This window comes from Octodon degus, unplaced genomic scaffold (assembly GCF_000260255.1).
Source record: "Octodon degus isolate 3935 unplaced genomic scaffold, OctDeg1.0 scaffold00141, whole genome shotgun sequence".
Taxonomy (NCBI): domain Eukaryota; kingdom Metazoa; phylum Chordata; class Mammalia; order Rodentia; family Octodontidae; genus Octodon; species Octodon degus.
Genome location: NW_004524717.1, coordinates 286,294 through 305,901, shown reverse-complemented (window position 1 = coordinate 305,901; position 19,608 = coordinate 286,294). Strand labels below are relative to the sequence as shown.

General features: G+C 39.7%; 1 protein-coding gene across 2 annotated transcripts in view; it reads right to left on the bottom strand.

Annotated features, from left to right (window-relative positions):
- The window catches only part of Nmt2 (N-myristoyltransferase 2), a 47,731-nt gene that overhangs the window by 16,846 nt on the left and 11,277 nt on the right, over window positions 1–19,608 (bottom strand). For both annotated transcript variants that reach the window (XM_023701845.1, XM_004641739.3), the window contains exons 2-3: window positions 9,391–9,526; window positions 4,122–4,266 (exon numbers count right to left, since the gene is read on the bottom strand). In XM_023701845.1, coding sequence (XP_023557613.1) covers window positions 4,122–4,266; window positions 9,391–9,526 — 281 coding nt within the window. The remainder of the gene's footprint in view (window positions 1–4,121; window positions 4,267–9,390; window positions 9,527–19,608) is intronic.

Genomic DNA, 19,608 nt, shown 5'->3' with positions numbered 1-19,608 from the left:
CCATTGCTGAAGCCCTGTTCCTGGTCATCACATGGCCATCCATGTTCTTACTTTCTCGCAGCAGCTTTCCCTGACTAAAGCTTTTTCCGACCTAAAGTATGTCCCCTCCAGTCCTGGGCTGGCCACCACTTTTCCTAATGCCACCACTGTTTCCAGGGTACTTAGTAAGTCTCAGCAAATACCCACTGAGTGAAGGATCTCAGTGCCCAATTCTTTACATCACAGAAGCTTTCTGCAAATAGATGTCACAGGGTTTCTATCAGCTTCAACACTTCTAATTTAATCCCTACCTTAATTAACTCATGTGTTATGGTATGAATCCAAACTCTCCCCTAAAAGCTCATGTGTTTAGAGAAGGAGATTTGGGAAGGTCACTAGATCACAGACCCTGACTTCATCAGTGGGTTAACCCATTGATGAGTTCATAGCTGAATGTGCTATTAGAAGGTGGGTCCTACCTGGAGGAGGAAGGTCACTGGGGAAGTGCCTTCGAAGGGTATACCTATTTCTCTAGCCCTCCCTTCCTCTCTGTGTGCTGGCTGCCATGAGTGACCATGAGCAGCTCTATTTCCCCACCATGCCCTTCTGTCAAGATGTTTCTGCTTTGAAGCCTACACCATGGACTGATCTTCTGAAACCATGAGCCAAAGTAAACTTTTCCTCCTGTCTTAGTTACTTTTTTTTTAAATTTTATTTGTGTGTGTGTGTGTGTGTGTGTGTGTGGCCAGCTCAGCCCACCAGGGGGTGGGGCTGGCTGGCATGTGGTGCTGGGGGATTGAACCGTGGTCCCTGTGCTTTGCTTTGCTAAGCTTGTTCTAAGTAGGTGCTTTAGACCACTGAGCCATCTCACCAGCCCCTTAGTTACTTTTCTTATTGCTGAGACAAAATACCTAAACTCAAAGTTAAGGAGGAAAAGTTTAATTTAGGTCATAGTTTGTAGAGGTTTCAGTCCAGGGCTCCAAAGGCAGGGTGGCACGTGGAAGAGGGACAACAGTTCATGGCAGCAGAAGACTGCAAAAGCAATGAGTGGAGGAGGGAGAAAGACTCTGTGCCTTATATTGTATGCAAGCTACCCACCCTAGGGTAGATATAGCGCTCACACCCATAATCCTAGCATAAGACCATAAATCAATCACAAATTCTACATTCAGCTGCCTTCCAAAAGCCACTTTCCCATGACATGACACTTTAGGGGGACACCTAGGCAGGCACTGTGCCACTGAGCTATATCCCCAACTAGAGGGATATCCAGACACAGACCATAACCCCTCCTATAGGTTGTTTATATCAAATATGCATTTTGGTCACTATGATGAAAAATTGACCTACTTCATCTTCACTGACTTCAAGTCAGCCCAAATGGCCAAATTCCCAGTCCTTACCATACAGAATCCCTTGTAACCAATGCGTAATGCTTGGCTCTCAACTAATATCCCTGGGAAAGTCCCATTCTGGTAGCTCTGAAGAGCTAGGTGTATGTGGACTGAACTGGGGCACCTTCTCGTACACAGAGGGGGGCAAAGCCTCTTTGATTTCCAAGTCTTGCCCCCAACCTCAGGCTTACTCTTTCGCCATCAACCTGGCTTCCCTCCTCTATTAGGGCCTCTGACTGAACAGTGTACACGAAGAATTCTAAGAACTGAAAAATCAAGGATTTGAGAGGAGCAAAGTAAGATGAACTACTTCCTGAAGAGGCACCCTACAGTTTAGTGCTGGCTGAAAGTGGTATATTCATGAGATAGGCCAGCAGCTTGGTTATAACATTCAGCCAAACTCAATACATTTAGATCAATAAAGCTAGATTCCTTTAGCTAATGGTCATTTGATTCAGACTACTCAGAATCCTGTAACTTCATGCTAAAGAATCTTCATTTATTATTAAATATATTTCTACAACCTGAAAGGAAAGACAAGACAGTTTTTTTCTTTCTTTCTTTGCCCTTCTGGGAACGGAACCTAGGGCTTCGCCCATGCTAGGGAAGTGCCCTATTGCAGAGCTATACCCAGTCCCTCTTTCTTCTTTCAACCCCAGTCAGAAGTTTGTTTCTTTTAAAAGACTGGGGTGGCCAGGCATGGTGGTGCACACCTATAATTCCAGGATTTGAGACACTGAAGTAGGAGGATTAAGGCTAGCCTGGGCTATAAAGTGAGTTCAATACTACCCTGAATTGCATAGTAAGACCCTATCTCAAAAAAGACAGACAAGCAAACAAAAATAACAACTAGAGGCTGACCAACGAGATAGCTCAGTGGACTAAATGCCTGCTTAGGCAAGTACAGGGAATGGATTTAATCCTTGGTACTACATGCCATGCTGGCCCCACATCTGGGTGCGCTGAGCCACCACTGAGACCAGGCGTGGTGATGCATGCTTGTAATCCCATAGCTGGGGAGGCTGAAAACAGGAGGATTACTATGAGTCTGAGCTGTGTATTGAGACCCTGTACCAAATACATAAAAAAAAGTAAAAAACAAAACAAAACAAAACAAAAAAACAACCCACAACTAGAGTAGGTATAGGTAGGAAAGGAGTTATGGTTTTAAATAGTTCAAGAAATACTATTTGAAGGCATAAATGTTCCTCGACTTATATTTGACAAATAGCTATGATTATTTGTACATAGCTGGGCTACTTGGAGTTTTGGGCAGCAAATAACCTTTCATATAATATTAATCTAAAACCCCAAATAATCGGGCTGGTGAGATGGTTCAGTGGTCTAAAGCACCTACTTAGAACAAGCTTAGCAAAGCACAGGGACCGCGGTTCAATCCCCCAGCACCACATGCCAGCCAGCCCCACCCCCTGGTGGGCTGAGCTGGCCACACACACACACACACACAAATAAAAAAACCAAAATAAATAAATAAATAAATAAATAAAATCCAACTAATCAAGAAATAAAAAGCAGAAATAGTTGTATAGCATCTTCACACATACACAAGACAAAGCAGGAGACTTCTATTGTAATGCATATTAAACATTTTTATGATGTTATGTCATTATTTGTTCTTATGTAAATTAGGTTACTGGAAACTAATCTGGTGAGAGTCTAAGTGAGTGTATTAGAGTGGCCCAGTACCAAGGAATGAGTACCCTGTGATGGACCAATGTCACATGCAGCCTTTGAATCCTGTTTTTATGACATTAAACAGTACTGAAATGATGCTATCAACATAATGGTGAGTGTTCAGAACCCTTTTGTTACGTGGTGTGGAGCTGTTTTAGCTAAACAGTTCCACACCACTTAACAAAAATCCAGTCCCTGTATTTGCCTTCAGTATTAGCAAGCATATTTTCTTAATCTTTTGGAATAACCAAGGAGTGAAAATGATAAAAGATCACATTTAAGAAGAACTCTGTTATGGCTTATATCTAGATGTCATCCCAAAGTCTCATCCCTCATAGGTAGGACTTTTGGGAGGCAGCTGGGTCTAAGATGTGTAATACTGGGATTAAGGGTATGTGATAACTTAATTGGTTTAGCATAGTCCTGGGTGTGAATAATGGAAGGTCCATCCTGGGTGAGGTGGCACCAACCAATAGGCACATAGCCTGTATGGGATAAAAGGGATAGGGAGGCTGCTGCTGGCTGCCTTCTGCCTGACCTGCATGAACTGTTTCTCCACTGCTATCACACTTTGCCTTGGATCCAACCACTGTGGACTGAAACGTTTGTGAAATAAAACAAGTCTTTCCTCCTATAAACTGTGAGGTAAAACAAATCTTTCCTCCTTTAACTTGTGGGATATTAGGTACTTTTCCCTAGCAATAAGAAAGTAACTAGATAAACATCACAAAGCTCAAAGGCAAAGAGGATGGGTGAGAGAACTGTAGGTATGTATATAGCTTTATATATGATATGTAATTTAGTATCATAATTCAAATGTAGGGAAATTGGATTTTGTAATAGGAATAGCAATTAGATTAAAATCATTGTTAGTGCAATCCAATGTCAGTACCTAATATTTATTTTAAGAAGACAAATATGAGCTTTATGAGCATTTTATATCTATAATACAGCACAAATAATATAAGTAAAGTAAAGTCTCCTTAGGCTTTTTTGTTATTATTATTGTCAATCTATCTTGTTTTAAAAACAAACAAAAACAGAAGCACTTACTTAGTTTGGGTACCGGCTGTGTATCCCAGAACTGGTATCTGCGTTTGGCTGCCTCATCAATGTTCCTGGCCGGGCCCTGGCACGCTGATAGCAGCTCCACTGCTCTCTGGATATCCTGCAGCTTCTGCATGGGGATGGTGGCATTCTGTAAGAGTAAAGACACAGACACATAGGACATGAGGGAGTGGCTGCTGTTCTCGAAACCAAGGCAGACTTGAGCCTACAATGCCTAAACACTGCCCAACCTCCTCAAGGCTTGCTCAAGGCTATAGCTCCAGGATGGTAATGTATGAGGAGAAAAGCAGACATATTATTACAGATAACAGTTACATATCTGAACAGGCTCTGGTGATTTGGGAAATCTACAGTAAATTGAAGCATACTCTGCTGCAGGTCTCACCCATCTACAAAGGCTCTACCAGTGCTGCTCTGTGAGGAGAAGCCAACAGAAGAGACATACAGGATGTGCATTTCTGTCACCCAGAAGCTGTAAGCCTCTAGCCTCAGGTGCACCATTAGGGTGCATGCCCTGTGGTAGCGATGGGGGACAAACGAGGCAGACAGGAAAATTTTAGTTCATTAAAAAAAAAAGAAAGAAAAAGAAATTTGAACTTAGTGCTGGCTGGGAGGGACTCATCAGGTCCCTTACTTCCTCACAGACCACAGCCAGCCCTCCCCTCCCCTCCTCTCCTGGGGACAGAGTCTCCAAAAGAAGATGGCAAGCAGCTCTTCTGTCAGTCCTGATCCTTGCCACCCAGGTAAAATGTAAAATAGAAACAAAGCAGACAGGGAAGTTTTAGTTTCAGTTTATAAAATAGAAAATAGCTTCACACTCTAAAGTTTTTTTGTCAGAGCCAATATTCTTATCACCTCTTAAAGATTTCCCCAGCTGTTTTCTTAAATTTCTCAAATAATGTAAGATAAAAGCATACAGGTCTAAATATACAAATCAGTGACTTTTCTCAATATGCAAAATATGAAGTTTTGGAGTTGCCCCCACCCCCACCCCAAGTAATAGGGATTGAACTCAGGGCCTTTATTACTGAGCAACATCCCTAGTCCCCACCCTCTTTGTATTTTGACAGGGTTTTTCTAGGTTGCTTAGGTTTGACTTGAACTTGCAACCCTCCTGCCTCAGTTTCCCAGAGTACTGAAATGACAGGTGTGCACCAACACATATAACTAAAGTTTTTGAATTTCTGATGCCATTCAAAGAATATTCTTCACCTCATTTTTTTTTTTCCTTTTTTGGCAGAACCGGGGATTGAACTCAGGCCCTTGCGCTTGCCAGGAAAGCGTTTATTCCACTGAGCCATCTCCCTAGCCCCCTTCACTTCAATTTGAAAGTTATTAGAAAAAAATTTCAGAGCCCTTTGTTTCTGCTGTAAGTCAACACACCATAGACATGAAGGAAAGGTACAACTGTCATTCAGTAGCTGCTAATTAGTGACTCTAGAATTGTGCTTGACTTTGAATCTGAAATCTGTGGCCTGGAGCAAATCATTTTAGCTAGGAAGCTTAACCATTTGATGTAACACAAAACAGGGTTTATTGAACACAGATTGTCCAGTGGTTGCTTTATTCCCTGGTTTTTGTTAGGGCTCTTGACAAAGTGACTCAGAAAACAAACTGCTAATGTCTGACGAGGGGCAAATTAAAAGCTTCATGCCTCTACTGAGAAGTCTGACAGTAGGACTGTGATTGCCAGTTTTGTGAGCTGTTTACCTTACATACTGATTAAGATCAGTATCAGAAGGGTGACATCTTAATGATGTATACAAATTCAACAAAATACCCTTCCTGTTCTAATGTATTGTAACTTTGGATTATTTCTTTTGCTCCAGTCTCTTTTGAGCCTCCAACATTGCAAGTGACTGATTTCTAGGAAAATAAAATTTTCGTATCCATTTGGTCTCTCAATAACATGAACTATTAATAGATCTATAAATTCAATAGGAACTGAGATCACAGCATAGTTCAATTAATAATATTTGAAGCCAGGCATGGTAGCACATGCTTGTAATCCCAGAACTCAGAAGGCTGATACAGAATTGCTGCAAACTCAAGCCCATCCTGGGCTACAAAGTGAGTTCAAGGCCAGCTTAAACTGCAGAGTGAGACCTTGTCTGTCTGTCTGTCATTCATATATATATATATATATATATATATATATATATATGCTTAAAAAGGCAAAGGAAAGGCCAGACTCATAAAAATATGTCTACAAGGCATACAGTTAATTTGTCATGGTAACTTCTCTTTTCTGAGGGTTGATTTAATTTTCTAACTTCTGTTTTGCAGGAAACCTGAATCAGTGTCTTAGTTCCGAAGAAGTCAATAATATTCCAATTCCATGAGGCAGCTCCCATACGGGTTTATAACCTACCTACTTCCCATCGTTAGGGTGACCAGCACTTTCTATATGAAATGACTATTGATAAAACATTCATATCCTAATGCTCATTGCTTAACTACTTTCTGCAAGTAGGTTCAACTAAGCATAATTTTTTAACTCATAGTGACAAAGGATTAAGGAAAACTCAGCTGTAATAAATTCTTTTTAACATCCCACCCTTTTATGGTGCTAGGAACTGAACCCAGAACCTCCTCCATGCTAGGCAAGTACTCTAAAACCAAGTTACACCCCCAGCCCTGTGAGATCTTAAGCCTATCCATTTACCTTCCACAGTAGCTCCAGTGGGGGAGAAAGGTCAGCTGTTTATCAGTTAACTGCCTACTCTTCTATTACTGAATAAGAGGAGGCACTGTTCCTCTTTTCTTCTTTTGTTTGCTCCTTATTGAATACTAAATATCGAATACACTCTTTACCCATTGTGTATGTGTGTGGGTAAAATAGGGTCTTGCTAAACAGTTTAGGCTAGCCTTGAACTTGTGGTGATCATCCTGCCTCAGCCTCCCAAGTACTGGGATTACAAGCCATGCATCACCATGTTGGCACTTCACCCATTATTCTCCAAACTTAATGCCTTGGAAAAAATGCCCAAGTCCTCTACCACTAAAAAGTCTATAAGAAGGAGTTAGGGGTGCTCCATGGTAGAGTACCTGTCTAGCATGGCTGAGGCCTGGGTGCGATCCCCAGGGCCAATAAAAAGAAAAGTGCACAAATTCAGACAGCTGGGTGTGGCAATGCATACCTATAATTCCAGCTAATGAACAGGATGAGGTAGAAGGCCCACAAGTTCAAGGCCAGCCTGGGCAACTCAGCAAGACCTTGCCTAAAATAAATAATGCTGGAGATACTGCTCAGTGTTCCCCGGGTTTAAGCCCTAGTACCAGCGAAAAAAAGAATGACCAGGATATTCTCTAAATATGGTCCACTGTAAATAATGAAGTTATGTAGGGCTAGTGGGCCTATATTTAAGGGGAAAGGCCCAATTTTCAGAAAATGCAATGGAGAAAAGTCCACATTAAAAGTCTGTTGACTTGTTCCCAGTTTAAAAAACAAAAGACCCCTCTCTACCATACAAGTCTAGCAGCGCATCTGCCATGGGTGGCTCTGATTCCTCATCAGTGACTGGCCATGAAGGCAGGGCCATACATCTAGGCATGGAGCATGGGAAGGAGCTGATGGCAGTGGTAGAAGCAGAAAGGAGAAAAATGCCCACCACTGCAGATGTGTGATGCCATGGCGATTTTGACAGCAACACTGAGAAATGGAAGAGTCCTTTGCAGGCCCATAGGGGTCTCCTCCTTTGGGTCCTCAGAGATTATGTTTAATGGGCAGAGCATGGGTTACCTGAGAACCACAATGAGAAGCTAGGAATGAAAATTCTACTTTCTCTCCTGCAAATTCAGGCAGGGCAATATTGGAGCAAGTAATGTTTCTTTTCAGGGAAGCCCAGTCCTTTCAATTAACAAGAAACTGCAAAAACAAACCACCCTTAAGTCTTATTCCAGGTGATCTAATGTAAGCTTATATAAGAAAAAAAAAATTAAGCCCACAAAACTTGCATAATGATAATGCATACCATATAGACAGTGGCTTTATAATACAAAACTCTTTAATATGGCCTCTCTTTAACTTCATGATGGCCCATGAGTTGGGGAGAAGCAGGCTTTACAAATGGGTTAAGGAGCCACCTCAGGCAAAGGCAAACAGTAATAGAACCAGGGCCAACCTTAATGTCTCAGACATTTCTGTAACATAGACATGATGTAGCAAAACTAATTTGTATCTACAATCACCTATCATGTGCAAGGCCCTAGGTTCCATCTCAAGTACTGCAAAAAAATAAATTAAAAAAAAAAAATCATCCTTAAGGCTGGCCAAATAGCTCAGCAGATTAAAGTGCCTGCTTAGGCAGATGCAAGGGCCAGGAGTTCCACCCCCAGGCCTGCCAAGCCAACCCTGCCCCTGGGTCTTGCTGAGCAAGCGATTTGAGACTGGGCATGGTGGCGTGCCTGTAATTCTAGTACTTGGGAGGCTGTAAACAGGAGGATGACTATGAGTCAAATCTACACAGTGAGACCCTGTACCCCTTGTATACCCTATCCTAAATACAAAACAAACAAACAAACAAACAAACAAATCATCTTTAGTCCATTGTCCTTACAATTTTGCCTTTTTTTTTTTTTGGTTCTAGGTTGTGCTTCCCAGGAGCCAGAACACAATGACAGTGTCCTTAGCCTACGTGACAGGGATCAATTGGCCCCACAGATAGGGGTGGTTGCCATCAGCACTGCCAGACAGTTATGTGCTGCAACCAGCCCACATTCGGCTCAGCTAGACAGTTTGGTTTAGTCTAAGACAGGCATTTCTTCAGGGAGAGCGTGAGATGTCCCCTCCCTTGGTGACAGAATGAGGAATGGTCACTGAAGACTGCTCTGATTCACAATGCAGTCTTACCTGCAGCTGCTCCTGCTGAAATCTGCTGCCAGATGGTATTGTGCTATGCAGGTAATTAGACAGACACCCCGAAAAATTAAAATGTGTAAATATCTTCTGAATTACATACAAGTCATCAAATATTAAGTGTAACTTAAAAACAAAAAAACCTAGCAAGCTCACAAGAGGACTTTCTTTCAAAACTATAATCTAAATACTAAAGCTCCCAGCCAAGGGAAACACAGGCAGGGTCCACACACACACAAAGGCCAGTGTGTACCTGAGTCACGTGGCTAAGTCAGGTTTGTCATTAGAGCCACACCACACAGTCACAACAAAACGCTAACTGCACATCTGGTAACTCAAATCCACTCTCATCTTTCAAGAGGAACCACAAACATGATAATAAAACACCTCTCTTACCTTTGAAGGCTGATGAATTTTAATCTCCTGGGAATCAGATGCAGAGTCAGACTTTGTACCTCCAGAATTTGGCTTCTCCTTTTTTCTCTTCTGTTTCTTCTTTTTCTTTTTGGCTCCCAAATCCCCTCCAGGACTTCTGTAAGAAATGCAAGGAGGGTAAAAAAAAAAAAAAAAAAAAATCGCAGAGCAAAGTCATTATGTGAAATCCAGTTGCAGAAAATTAATAATGCTATACACATGCTATCCACAGTATAAAATGACTATTCAGATATAAGTAGGGAATTAATAGTAGATTACAGAGTCAAGGCAGGAAAATATGGTTGATACTCAGTCACAATGCAGACGTTAGCAGCCATGGACTTAGGACAACTGTAACTATAAATGACATTTTCTAACTGAAATCAAAGAGCTTTCATAGATTATTACTTTACAGTTTACTTTTTATTCAGTCTTTTAAGGGAGATACTTGGGGACAACAAATCACTAATTATTTTTTAAGTGCTGGTCAGAAAATTCAAGGTTCACACAGGCCAGGCAAGAGTACTGTCTCTAAACTAACTTGTAATCCCAAATCAGTAATCTTAAAGCAACAGAAACCAAAGAAACTGCTTTTTTTGCAGATAAGGAAATTTCTCCTGATAAAGGCTTTTACTAGGAAGACAAACAATAAAAAACCTTAAGTAACAAAAACATTAACTGGTAAAATGTTCAGTTTGGAACCCTTGTCCTTCCATGGCTATTGTTTTCTGAAAGGAAAAAAGGAAAAAGACAAGAAGATTTAAAATTTTCATTTATTGGGTTTCACTCCACCACAGAATTTCCAGAAGGTATATTAAAAGCTAGTATCAGAAATTATTTTTTTGGTACCAGGACCCTGAGCTTGCCAGGCACGCACTTGTGCCACTGAGCTATATCTGGCCCCAAGTGTCAGAAATTATTATATTATGGCTCATGTAAAGAAGTTAAGGGAACAACTGGTTATGATCTATTATAATAAATCATTCAGATGTATCTATACCTACTCATTTTCTTGATTTTTACCTAATTATTATATATACATGCATCACACAAGACTTGAATATCATTAATATATATTACCAACCTTATATTGTCCCACAAAGACAATCAATAGTTTTTCTGGTTATATGATTCCAAAATTGTCTTTTTTCTTTAAGAATATTCTCATTTTCATCAGGAATTCTTTTCTCGTGATCTTTATTTGTTTTAATGGTGCTAGTGGTTGAACATGCTCAACAAGCACTCTATACTAGCTTTTCTAAACAAAAACTAAACATTACTTTTGGTACCGGGAATCGGACTCACGTTTGCCAGACAGGCACTGTGCCACTGATCTGTATCCCTGTGACATTTTCAAATATGCATTTTTCCTTCCATTCACATATCATGGGATTCTTACCACATTAAGATATATTAAGTTGCCTCATTTCTCTTCACCTATTGTGTAGCATTCAAGATATACCACATTTTATTGACCCTTTCCTATGTTAACAGAGCTGCTGAAAATACTTTAGACACTGACATTCTTCTGCATTCAAGCTGGTAAGTCCAAAGATAGAAATGCTAGGTCAAAGGGCATGCACATCTTTAGTCATATTAACGAAGGCTCTTTCCTCAATAGTGTACAAACATCTGAACTAACTGTAAGAACCCTGATCATCAGAGTCCTTCACCCTTGTGTAATTCTGCTATTTCTGTTTTCAGGGCACTTCTCATCTTTACTTCCTGGCTAACTGCGAGTCATTCAAAGTCCAGGCCAAGCATCACCTCCTTGGAGAAACCCTGCTGTTCTTCTCTGCTTCCTACTAGGGGCCCCTAACGCAGTACTCTTGCTGCCTTCTAAGCACCCTTCCCTCCAGCGCGCAATACTTGGAGCTCTCTGATTCCCCCTGGAACAGACATCCAGTGCTCACTGGTTTCCCCAGCCTCCTCGGGCAGTATGGAGGGTACCATGTAGGACACTTGGCCAGCCAAGCCTGGGGAGGTGAGCTGCTTTTGCCAGCAGGATATGATGGGTTCCTCCGAGATGATGCCAGTTAGGATCTGGTCCATGTTCTTTCAGGGCTCATGAGAATACCCTCCACTCATTAATGCCATTCAGCATTCACCATAAAATGCTAATTACACATCTGGTGTCCAGACCCACTCTCATCTTTGTGAGGAATCACAGAGGTGACAATAAAACAGGCCTCTTACCTTTGAAGGCTGGTGAACTTTCATCCCTGTGTTAAAGTAAAAAATTAGAGCCAGGTGTGGTGATGCACACCTGTAAGCACAGTACTTTGTGTGGACAGGCAGTCAGACTGCAAACTCAAGTTTAGCCTAGGCAACTAACAACTTAGTAAGATTATTTGAAAAAAAATAAAAAATAAAAGAGGGTTGGAGATGTAAGTCAGTGTGAAGACCCTGGATCCAATCCCCAATACCAAAAAAAGAAAAAAAAAAAAAAAAGTATATAAACTTCTAATTTAAAATGTGTAATCTATTCCTCTGTAAAGTTCAAATATGAAATGTACATTCAACAGTAAGAGAAACTGCTGGAGAAATGAGCATTTTTGATTCATATTTTACTGTTCCTAATCCTAAAATAGAAAGCAGAGCTCCTTTTTAGAGATACATTAAAACCTGTCAAGTGCCACCCTAGTGATCTAAAAATATTAATGTAAACCCACCCCAAAATAAGCAGTAGAATCAAGTGTTACTGTCACGATGATTATATTTTAGAATCTCCTGGTGACTAAAGAAGCCCATAAATATATAACAATCAGGCATAAACAAACACATCTCAGCCAAGTAACAGAGGTAGAAATATGCTGTGGATGTGTATGGTTTTGTGTATTCCGTGATCTGGGAACAAAAATGTTTTCAGGCTTTTCTGCCACAATGTTCCCAAGGCTGGCACCTTAAAAGATAATTTTGCTGTATTTTTTTTCCTGTAATTTTATTGAGAAACAAATAGTAATGAGACAGTTTCAAACCAAATTGGTAGGACAGTTTCAATAATTAACACATTGCATACTGTCTTCCTAGTGGTTATTTGTTGTACAAGATGTGGACATGATATCCTATTTACAAACACTATTAGAACAAATCCCTCTATTCATTAATTAAGAGAATGTAGCAATATATCTATCCTAACCAATTGGAATACACAGATACAAAATGGTCATTTATCTATATCCCCTTTTTCTGTTTACTTCTGTCATTTAAATATTATATGTGTGTAAACTCAGCAAAATATTCCAAAATAGTCCAGTAGTCCATAATAGTATTGGGTCTTCTGCTTGATTGGCAATGTCAGAAGTTGTTGACCTGAGTCCCCTACAGCTCAACATAACAACATGGCTTTACTTCTTATACTTAATTTTTATACTTTTCTGCTGGATGATTTTGCTGTATTTTTATTTCATGATTTAGGCATGCATTTATAGGTGAACATTACAGGAAAAAATCTATCCACACTTGGACCATTGCAGTCTCTAGTGCCTCGCACTAGTAGATATTAATGCCGCCTGATTGTTGAATGAATGCACGGATGATTCTGGCTCTGGAGGTGGCTCTAATCATAGGTTGTCAGGCAATAAGACAGCTCTGAGAGCTACGATTTCCCCACCTTGATGGGAAACCCTATGGCAGTGCTTCATCAAGTGCTTACTGCCCATCTCTGCACACTCAGCACCATGTAAGCTGCTCAGGAAGGCTATGTCATAGAGGATACCCCATAGCTCCACAGTCCAGCGAGCTCTCTCTCTCTTGCCTGCCTTACTTCACTGTTGCTGGTTAAGTCTTTTCTAGAAACTGCTAGAGCCAACAGCCTCACAGCTTCTACGTATATTACCCAGTTTTAAACATCCCCAATTCCCAAGTTTTCTCAGAGGGCTACAGAATGGAAGGTGTGGCTGGCGTGGGAACTGAAGACACAGACAGGCCAGGCCAAGCAGAACTTTCTCCTCCCTCAGGAGGCAATGTGGAAATGCTGTCCAGTGTGGGTTCACTTTCTCTAAAGCACAGAAATAGACCATGGAAGTAGGAGTAGATATAAATGTGCTAAAAAATAAAAACACTGGACCTTAATTCCCTAAATAAGTTCATAAGATCTAGTATATTATTTCTATGCCACTTGTGCAATGAAGTTTGTCATTATTACATTTTGGGGGTTCATACTATTCACCAAAACTCTTTCTTCCACAACTTAACTGCAAAAATTATACTTTATTATTTTGATATAATAGAAAATCTATACTCATTTTTGTTAACTCTTGTTCTAGTTTCTCAACACTTTCTCATCTGAGCATTAAGAGTAAACTGAGTTTGTACTAATAATGTTTGAACAATTAAATGCCTATATCTTGGACCCTGAGTAACTAATTTAAAGATAACAATACACAATGTATTAACTATGATCTTGCTTTGAAATTTTTTTCTCTTTAAAATAAAAACATTAAAAATTAAAAAAAAATTGTCAGGGAGCTTCAAAACTCAGCACTAAATGAGATACCCTTTCTCATACTTTTCCATTTCTTAGGAGCCTTAACCTAGTTAACCAGCTCCTTAAGGAACTGGGAGCAAGCTTGGGAAAGCATCCCATTTCACATTGCTAGGCTAACTACAATCAGGAAGATAATAAAAAGTGCTGGAGAGGCTAAAGAGAAATGAGAACCTTCACATACTACTAGTAGGAATTAAAAAAATGGTGGAGTCATTTCAGAAAACAATTCTGGCCATGCCATGCCTCAGAACATGAGACATAAATTCCCTAAATGGTATAATTCCTAGGTAGATAACTAAAGAGAAATATAAACATCTACTTAGAAAGTTACATAACACCATTCACAGTGGCCTTATTTCTAATAGCTGCCAAGTGAGAACAATCCCAATGTTTGTCAACTGATGAATGGATAAAGAAAATGTATATCTGTGCCGTAGAATATTATTCTGCACTAAAAATATTTATGTATACAATAAGGATGAATTTGAATATATACTACGCAATAGAGGTCAGGTAAAGGACCACATATTATATACAATAAATAAACAGGCTCAATCAGAGAATCAGAAAGGAGGCTGAGCAGCTGAAAAATCTGGAAGGGGAATGATAGCTTGCATTCAAGTTTCCTTTTGGAATAATGAAAATGTTCTAAAACTGATTACAGCAACAATTGCACAACTCTGAATGGCGAAAAGCCAATGAATGTACATTTTCAATGGGTGAACTGCTTGGCATGTGAATTGTATTTTGAGAAAACTGTTAAAAAATTTATAAGTGAAATTCCTGACCCTGTAAGTTCTGAGCAGATCCAGAGCTGGCCATTCTAGCTGGCTGGGATCTGTTCCCCTCAGGAATCCAAGGAGTCAGGGAGTCATGTGTCACACATAGGTGTCACAGCACCAGGGCCAGAGTGATAGCGAGCAGGATTCAGGAAAAATAAAGAAAAATTCTCAGGACATGATTCCTCTTGAGAATCCAGTGAAGTATGTCTAATTCAGACTCTCGGTACTCAAGAATGATAACTGAGTAACAGACAGTTGGTTATGGAAACCATACTGCCATTTCATAAAACTCCCTCCAACTTAATGCTTTACTTTTGTAATCTCTAAGACAAAACACCCAACATCCAAAGTTAAAGAGGAAACTTTTACTTGCTTCACAGTTTGTAGAGGTTTCAGTTCATAGTCAATTGGCTCTGAAAGAGTGTGGTTTGGCAGAGGGCATCACAGAGGAGAACTAGTCCAGGACAAGCAGGCAGAGGAGAGCACAGCAGTAGCCCTCTTTCTGTCCCTTATATTGCATGCAGGCTCCTATCTGAAGAGGGTGTGTGGCACTCACAGCCTTAATCCAAGACAGAACTATGCTAATCTAATCAGTAGGATGATTTACTAACCACATGCCCTTGACCCCAGCAACACACACTCTAGATCTAGGAACCTCTGAAACCCCCTTCCCCTTATGACTGCATGAGGTTTTGAGGAGACATCTTGACACAAGCTATAACATTTAAGAAAAAAGTTCCACTTCCCTCTCCCTCAAGATTTCACAGAAAAGATTTATAAAGAAAAGACTCCTTAACACTAGGGGTGGAGGTACACACCTGTAGTCCCTGCATTTGGGAGGCTGAGGCAGGAAGATCTTTGTGAGTTTGAGACCAACCTGTGCTACAATGTGAGCTCAAGGACAACCTGAGCTGCATAGTAAGACCCTGTCTCAAAAAGACCAAAACAAAACAACAACAAACAAAACAAAACAAAAACCAAAAAGACTCCATTTTGCAATCTCAGAAAGTAGCAAATCTTCAGTCTGGAAGACTCTTTGGGTATACTCAAGTCTCACATGGAAACCAGTACCCTCCTTCTCTGCTATGGAAATGTCAAAAACTTAATTTGACACACCAGAAAATTCTAAAGAAATACTCATGAAATCTAGACCATACTTAGTATAAGGGCAATGTAATAAAGTCACAGAAGCATCTTACAGCTGGTCCTGGAGAACATCCTCAAGAATCCATTCTCCTCCTCTCTGGGCTCACAGTTCCTAGCTCAGTTCCTAGCTGCCTGGAGTTCAAGCCCCTGGAACTGAGCAGAAGTGATACCTACCACTTTCTGTTGGCCCTGAGGTCCACCACCCAGTCTTCTTCCCCCATGCTGACTGGGTGTGGACAAAGGGTGCGATGCTGAGGAATGGCAACATCACACTCTGGGGAATGTCTAGACCCCAAATCGCAGAGGAACAAGATCTCCTCTACTACCTATCTTGCTCAGGTCTGTTTGGATAGAAAGAAAATGCCCATTAGGTTTAGTAGTCACCTGTTAGGGTCTGTTACACCAGCTCAAAAGGCAATATATCCACTCAGTTCCTCCCTACCATGAAACAGAAGAAATATCAGCAGTTGTTTTCATGTATTTTCTCAATTGTCTGTAACAATCACAGTACTTCTGCAACCAAGCATCATTAATACACAGCAGAGCTCAAGAACAGAGAAACAAACAAGCCAGTAACAACTTATGAGACAGAAACATGATACATAACAAAAGGTCAACAGTATAAAAATGAGCCTCTAATGAATAGCATCAAATAGACTTTTTCTAAGGAGAAAAAGTGAAAATTAATTTGTTACTTCCCACAATATACAAAATCAAACTCCAAAGGAATCAAAGACCCAAACTTGAAAAACAAAACCTTGAAGATGCAAGAAGTAATTTTTGTCCATTTATTTTACATATATCCAATGCCTAGATCAGTGTCTGGCATGTAATAGATACTCAAGTAAGTTATCTCTAGGATGAATAACTGCAAGAATAAGACAGTAGCTTTATAATGTCAGAAAAGAATTAAGGATCCAAAACTATAAATTAAGAGTGGTGACAACTTCTACTACATCAAAGTCAAACATTTCATGGAAAATGATTATAAAAATTTTTAAACTTAAATTTAAATTTAAGGTCTTCATGACACACAACAAACTATTAGTTGCCAAAATATATAAGCTATTTCCCCCCTTCACATTTTATCTCCAGTTTAGTAGAAAATGGCAAAATAATATTTAAAATAGAACTACAGGTACTAGGAGTTTGAATCCTGACTTCTTGATTTCCCAGCTATGTTACTTCAAGTGTATTACTTAACCTTTCTGTATCTTAGTTTCTATAGTTATAAAAGGATGATGTTTTCAAAATGTTATATTAGAAAAATTGTGACGATAAAATGTTAGGACATGTAAGAATTTAGTACAGTGGCTGCATACTAAAACAGTATGTATGTTAGCTATTAACATAACTGTCTTGCTTTCTCTTCATACAACATATTGCTGCTAAAACTGTATTTTTCCTCTTTACCTAGAATATAAGATTCATATAAACAGGGTTTCCCACTGTATTCCTAGTTTCTGAAACAATATCTGACATATAAAAGGTCCTCAAATATTTGTTGGATGAATGAGAAATCAATATAACAAAATCAATACAAAAAAGACAAAAGACTGATAGAAGAATGGACTAAGGATATATTCAAGCACTTCACAAAAGAGGAAGCTGTGGCAGCCAACAGACTTACAGAAATATGCTCCATTTTACCCACTGATTTGGCAAGCATTTTATAGTCTAATAATAACAAAAGAATGCAAGGAAAAGAACACTTACACCCCTCTGATACATGCAAACTGAAACCATCACTGCAAAGAACAATCTGGCACTGCCACTTGTTCAGCACCACCATCATTACCACCACCACAACCACCATGACATCATTAGTACTAATGTAATCATCACCATCGCTATCAACACCATGATTACCACAGCACCATCACCACCACCAATTATGGCAGCTACCATTTTAAAGCACTCACTACTGCATGTGACACACATCTGAGGCACTGACCTTGTAAACTGTCATAATTTTGTGGTAAATCCTATTATTATTCCCATTTTATAGGAAAGGAAATTGAAATATAGAGAGGTTAAGAACCTGGATAGACAGCACTTAGGAGGCTGAGGCAGGAGGATCACTGAGTTTGAGGCCCGTCTGGGCTACAAAGTGAGTTCAAGGTCAGCCTGAACTGTATAATGAAACCCTATCTCAAAAAAAAAAAAAAAGACAATAAAGAAGGAGAGGGAAAAGGAGAAAGAAGAAGAGGAAGAATAGGAGAACCTGGCTCTAGAAGTCATATAGCTAGTAATCCAGGCAGTATGGCCCTAGAATCCATATGTATTGCCTCTTATGCATTTTCACTGGTTGGTTATTTTGGATATTTACAGATCTTCTTTTGTATAATTGTTAGATATTCTTTTGTGAAAAATGCTTATTCATGATTTTTAACACCTTTTTATTAGCCTATGTGTTTTTGGCAAATTATGTAAGTCTTTTACTGCATGTGTGTGTGTGTACACCCTGGTGTTCTGGTTAAGAAACTAAATCACTTCATTAGAAAGAAAGGCACTAGTGGGAAGAAAAATACAGAGGTTTGGTTGGGTTTATGAAACACGGCAAAGGGAGCTCAAAGGTGCATCACTACCTTGCTGATGAAGAGCTCAAACATACAGGTGGAAAAGTTGGCTGAGGCTGAGTCAAATAATCAGCAGAACTTGCCACAAGCCTGTCCTCAGCCTGCATCAGGAGCACCCAATTCAATATGGATCTCACCTACAGTTTAGGTTCTTGAAGAAGTCATGTTAATTGGTTTTTTGTCAATGCCTCACCTATGCAACTCCCACATTTATGTCTTGCCCTTTTTCTCTAAGCGTAACCCACAAATTCAAATCAAAAAATCAACTCTTCTACTGTCATCTTTGCCTGTGATGAACTAACATAAGCATAAGAACTTTATCTTCTACTCACTGTGCTTTCTCCACCTCTTGGAAGGACATACAAACAGGGTCAAAGCCATGCCATCTGTAGTCAAAGCCCTAGCTATGTACAAACCCAAGGAAGGTTCAGAGATCACAGCTGCCCCAGGTTTGGCCAGGGGAGGACTGAGATGCTTCAAAAGGCCAGCCAAATAGGCAAATATGTGCAGCCACTGAGGCTACAGCTTTGGTTCCAATGTAAATATTTACATGGGAATTAGGAACAGACGGTAGCTAGTTCTTGGCAAAAGCTAAATAATGAGCCCTAGACTCAAACTGTCCTGGCCGGAGTTAGCTTCTAGTCTATAGTTTCACATTGGGTTGCTTCTAACTACTAGCTCTTCAGAACCCTTACCATATTCCAAACGTGCAAAAGTATGTCCTTTCTCATTAGAACTTCTCCTTCTGCAATTATTTCATCATTATCAATTATTTTTGGTGCCTACTTCACATACTCACTCTAGATAAAAGAAAATATTAAACTATAATAAAAGCTTTAACATTCACTGGTCAAAAGCTAGTCTAGTGGATGGAATTCAGTTTTTGCAGATAGTCCAAGACCAGAACAGAAGAGTGAGTATTTAAAGTGGTTAAAATGTTATGTATCTTTAAGATCGCTACATATAATTATTGAAAGAATAAATAAATGATAAAGTAATTCAACAAATACATGTTTTAGACTTACTTTCTGTACACCAAATAGAAAAATCAAATTTTCAAAAATGCTTGAGGGAACTGAACATGAACACCCTTCCTGATAGTCCATTTCTAAATGCTCTTGCATATCAAATTTTCATTTTTACATCTCCTTCTATATATATTTCATGTTAATCACAAAGCTGGTTAGTTCCTTCATTAAAGAAA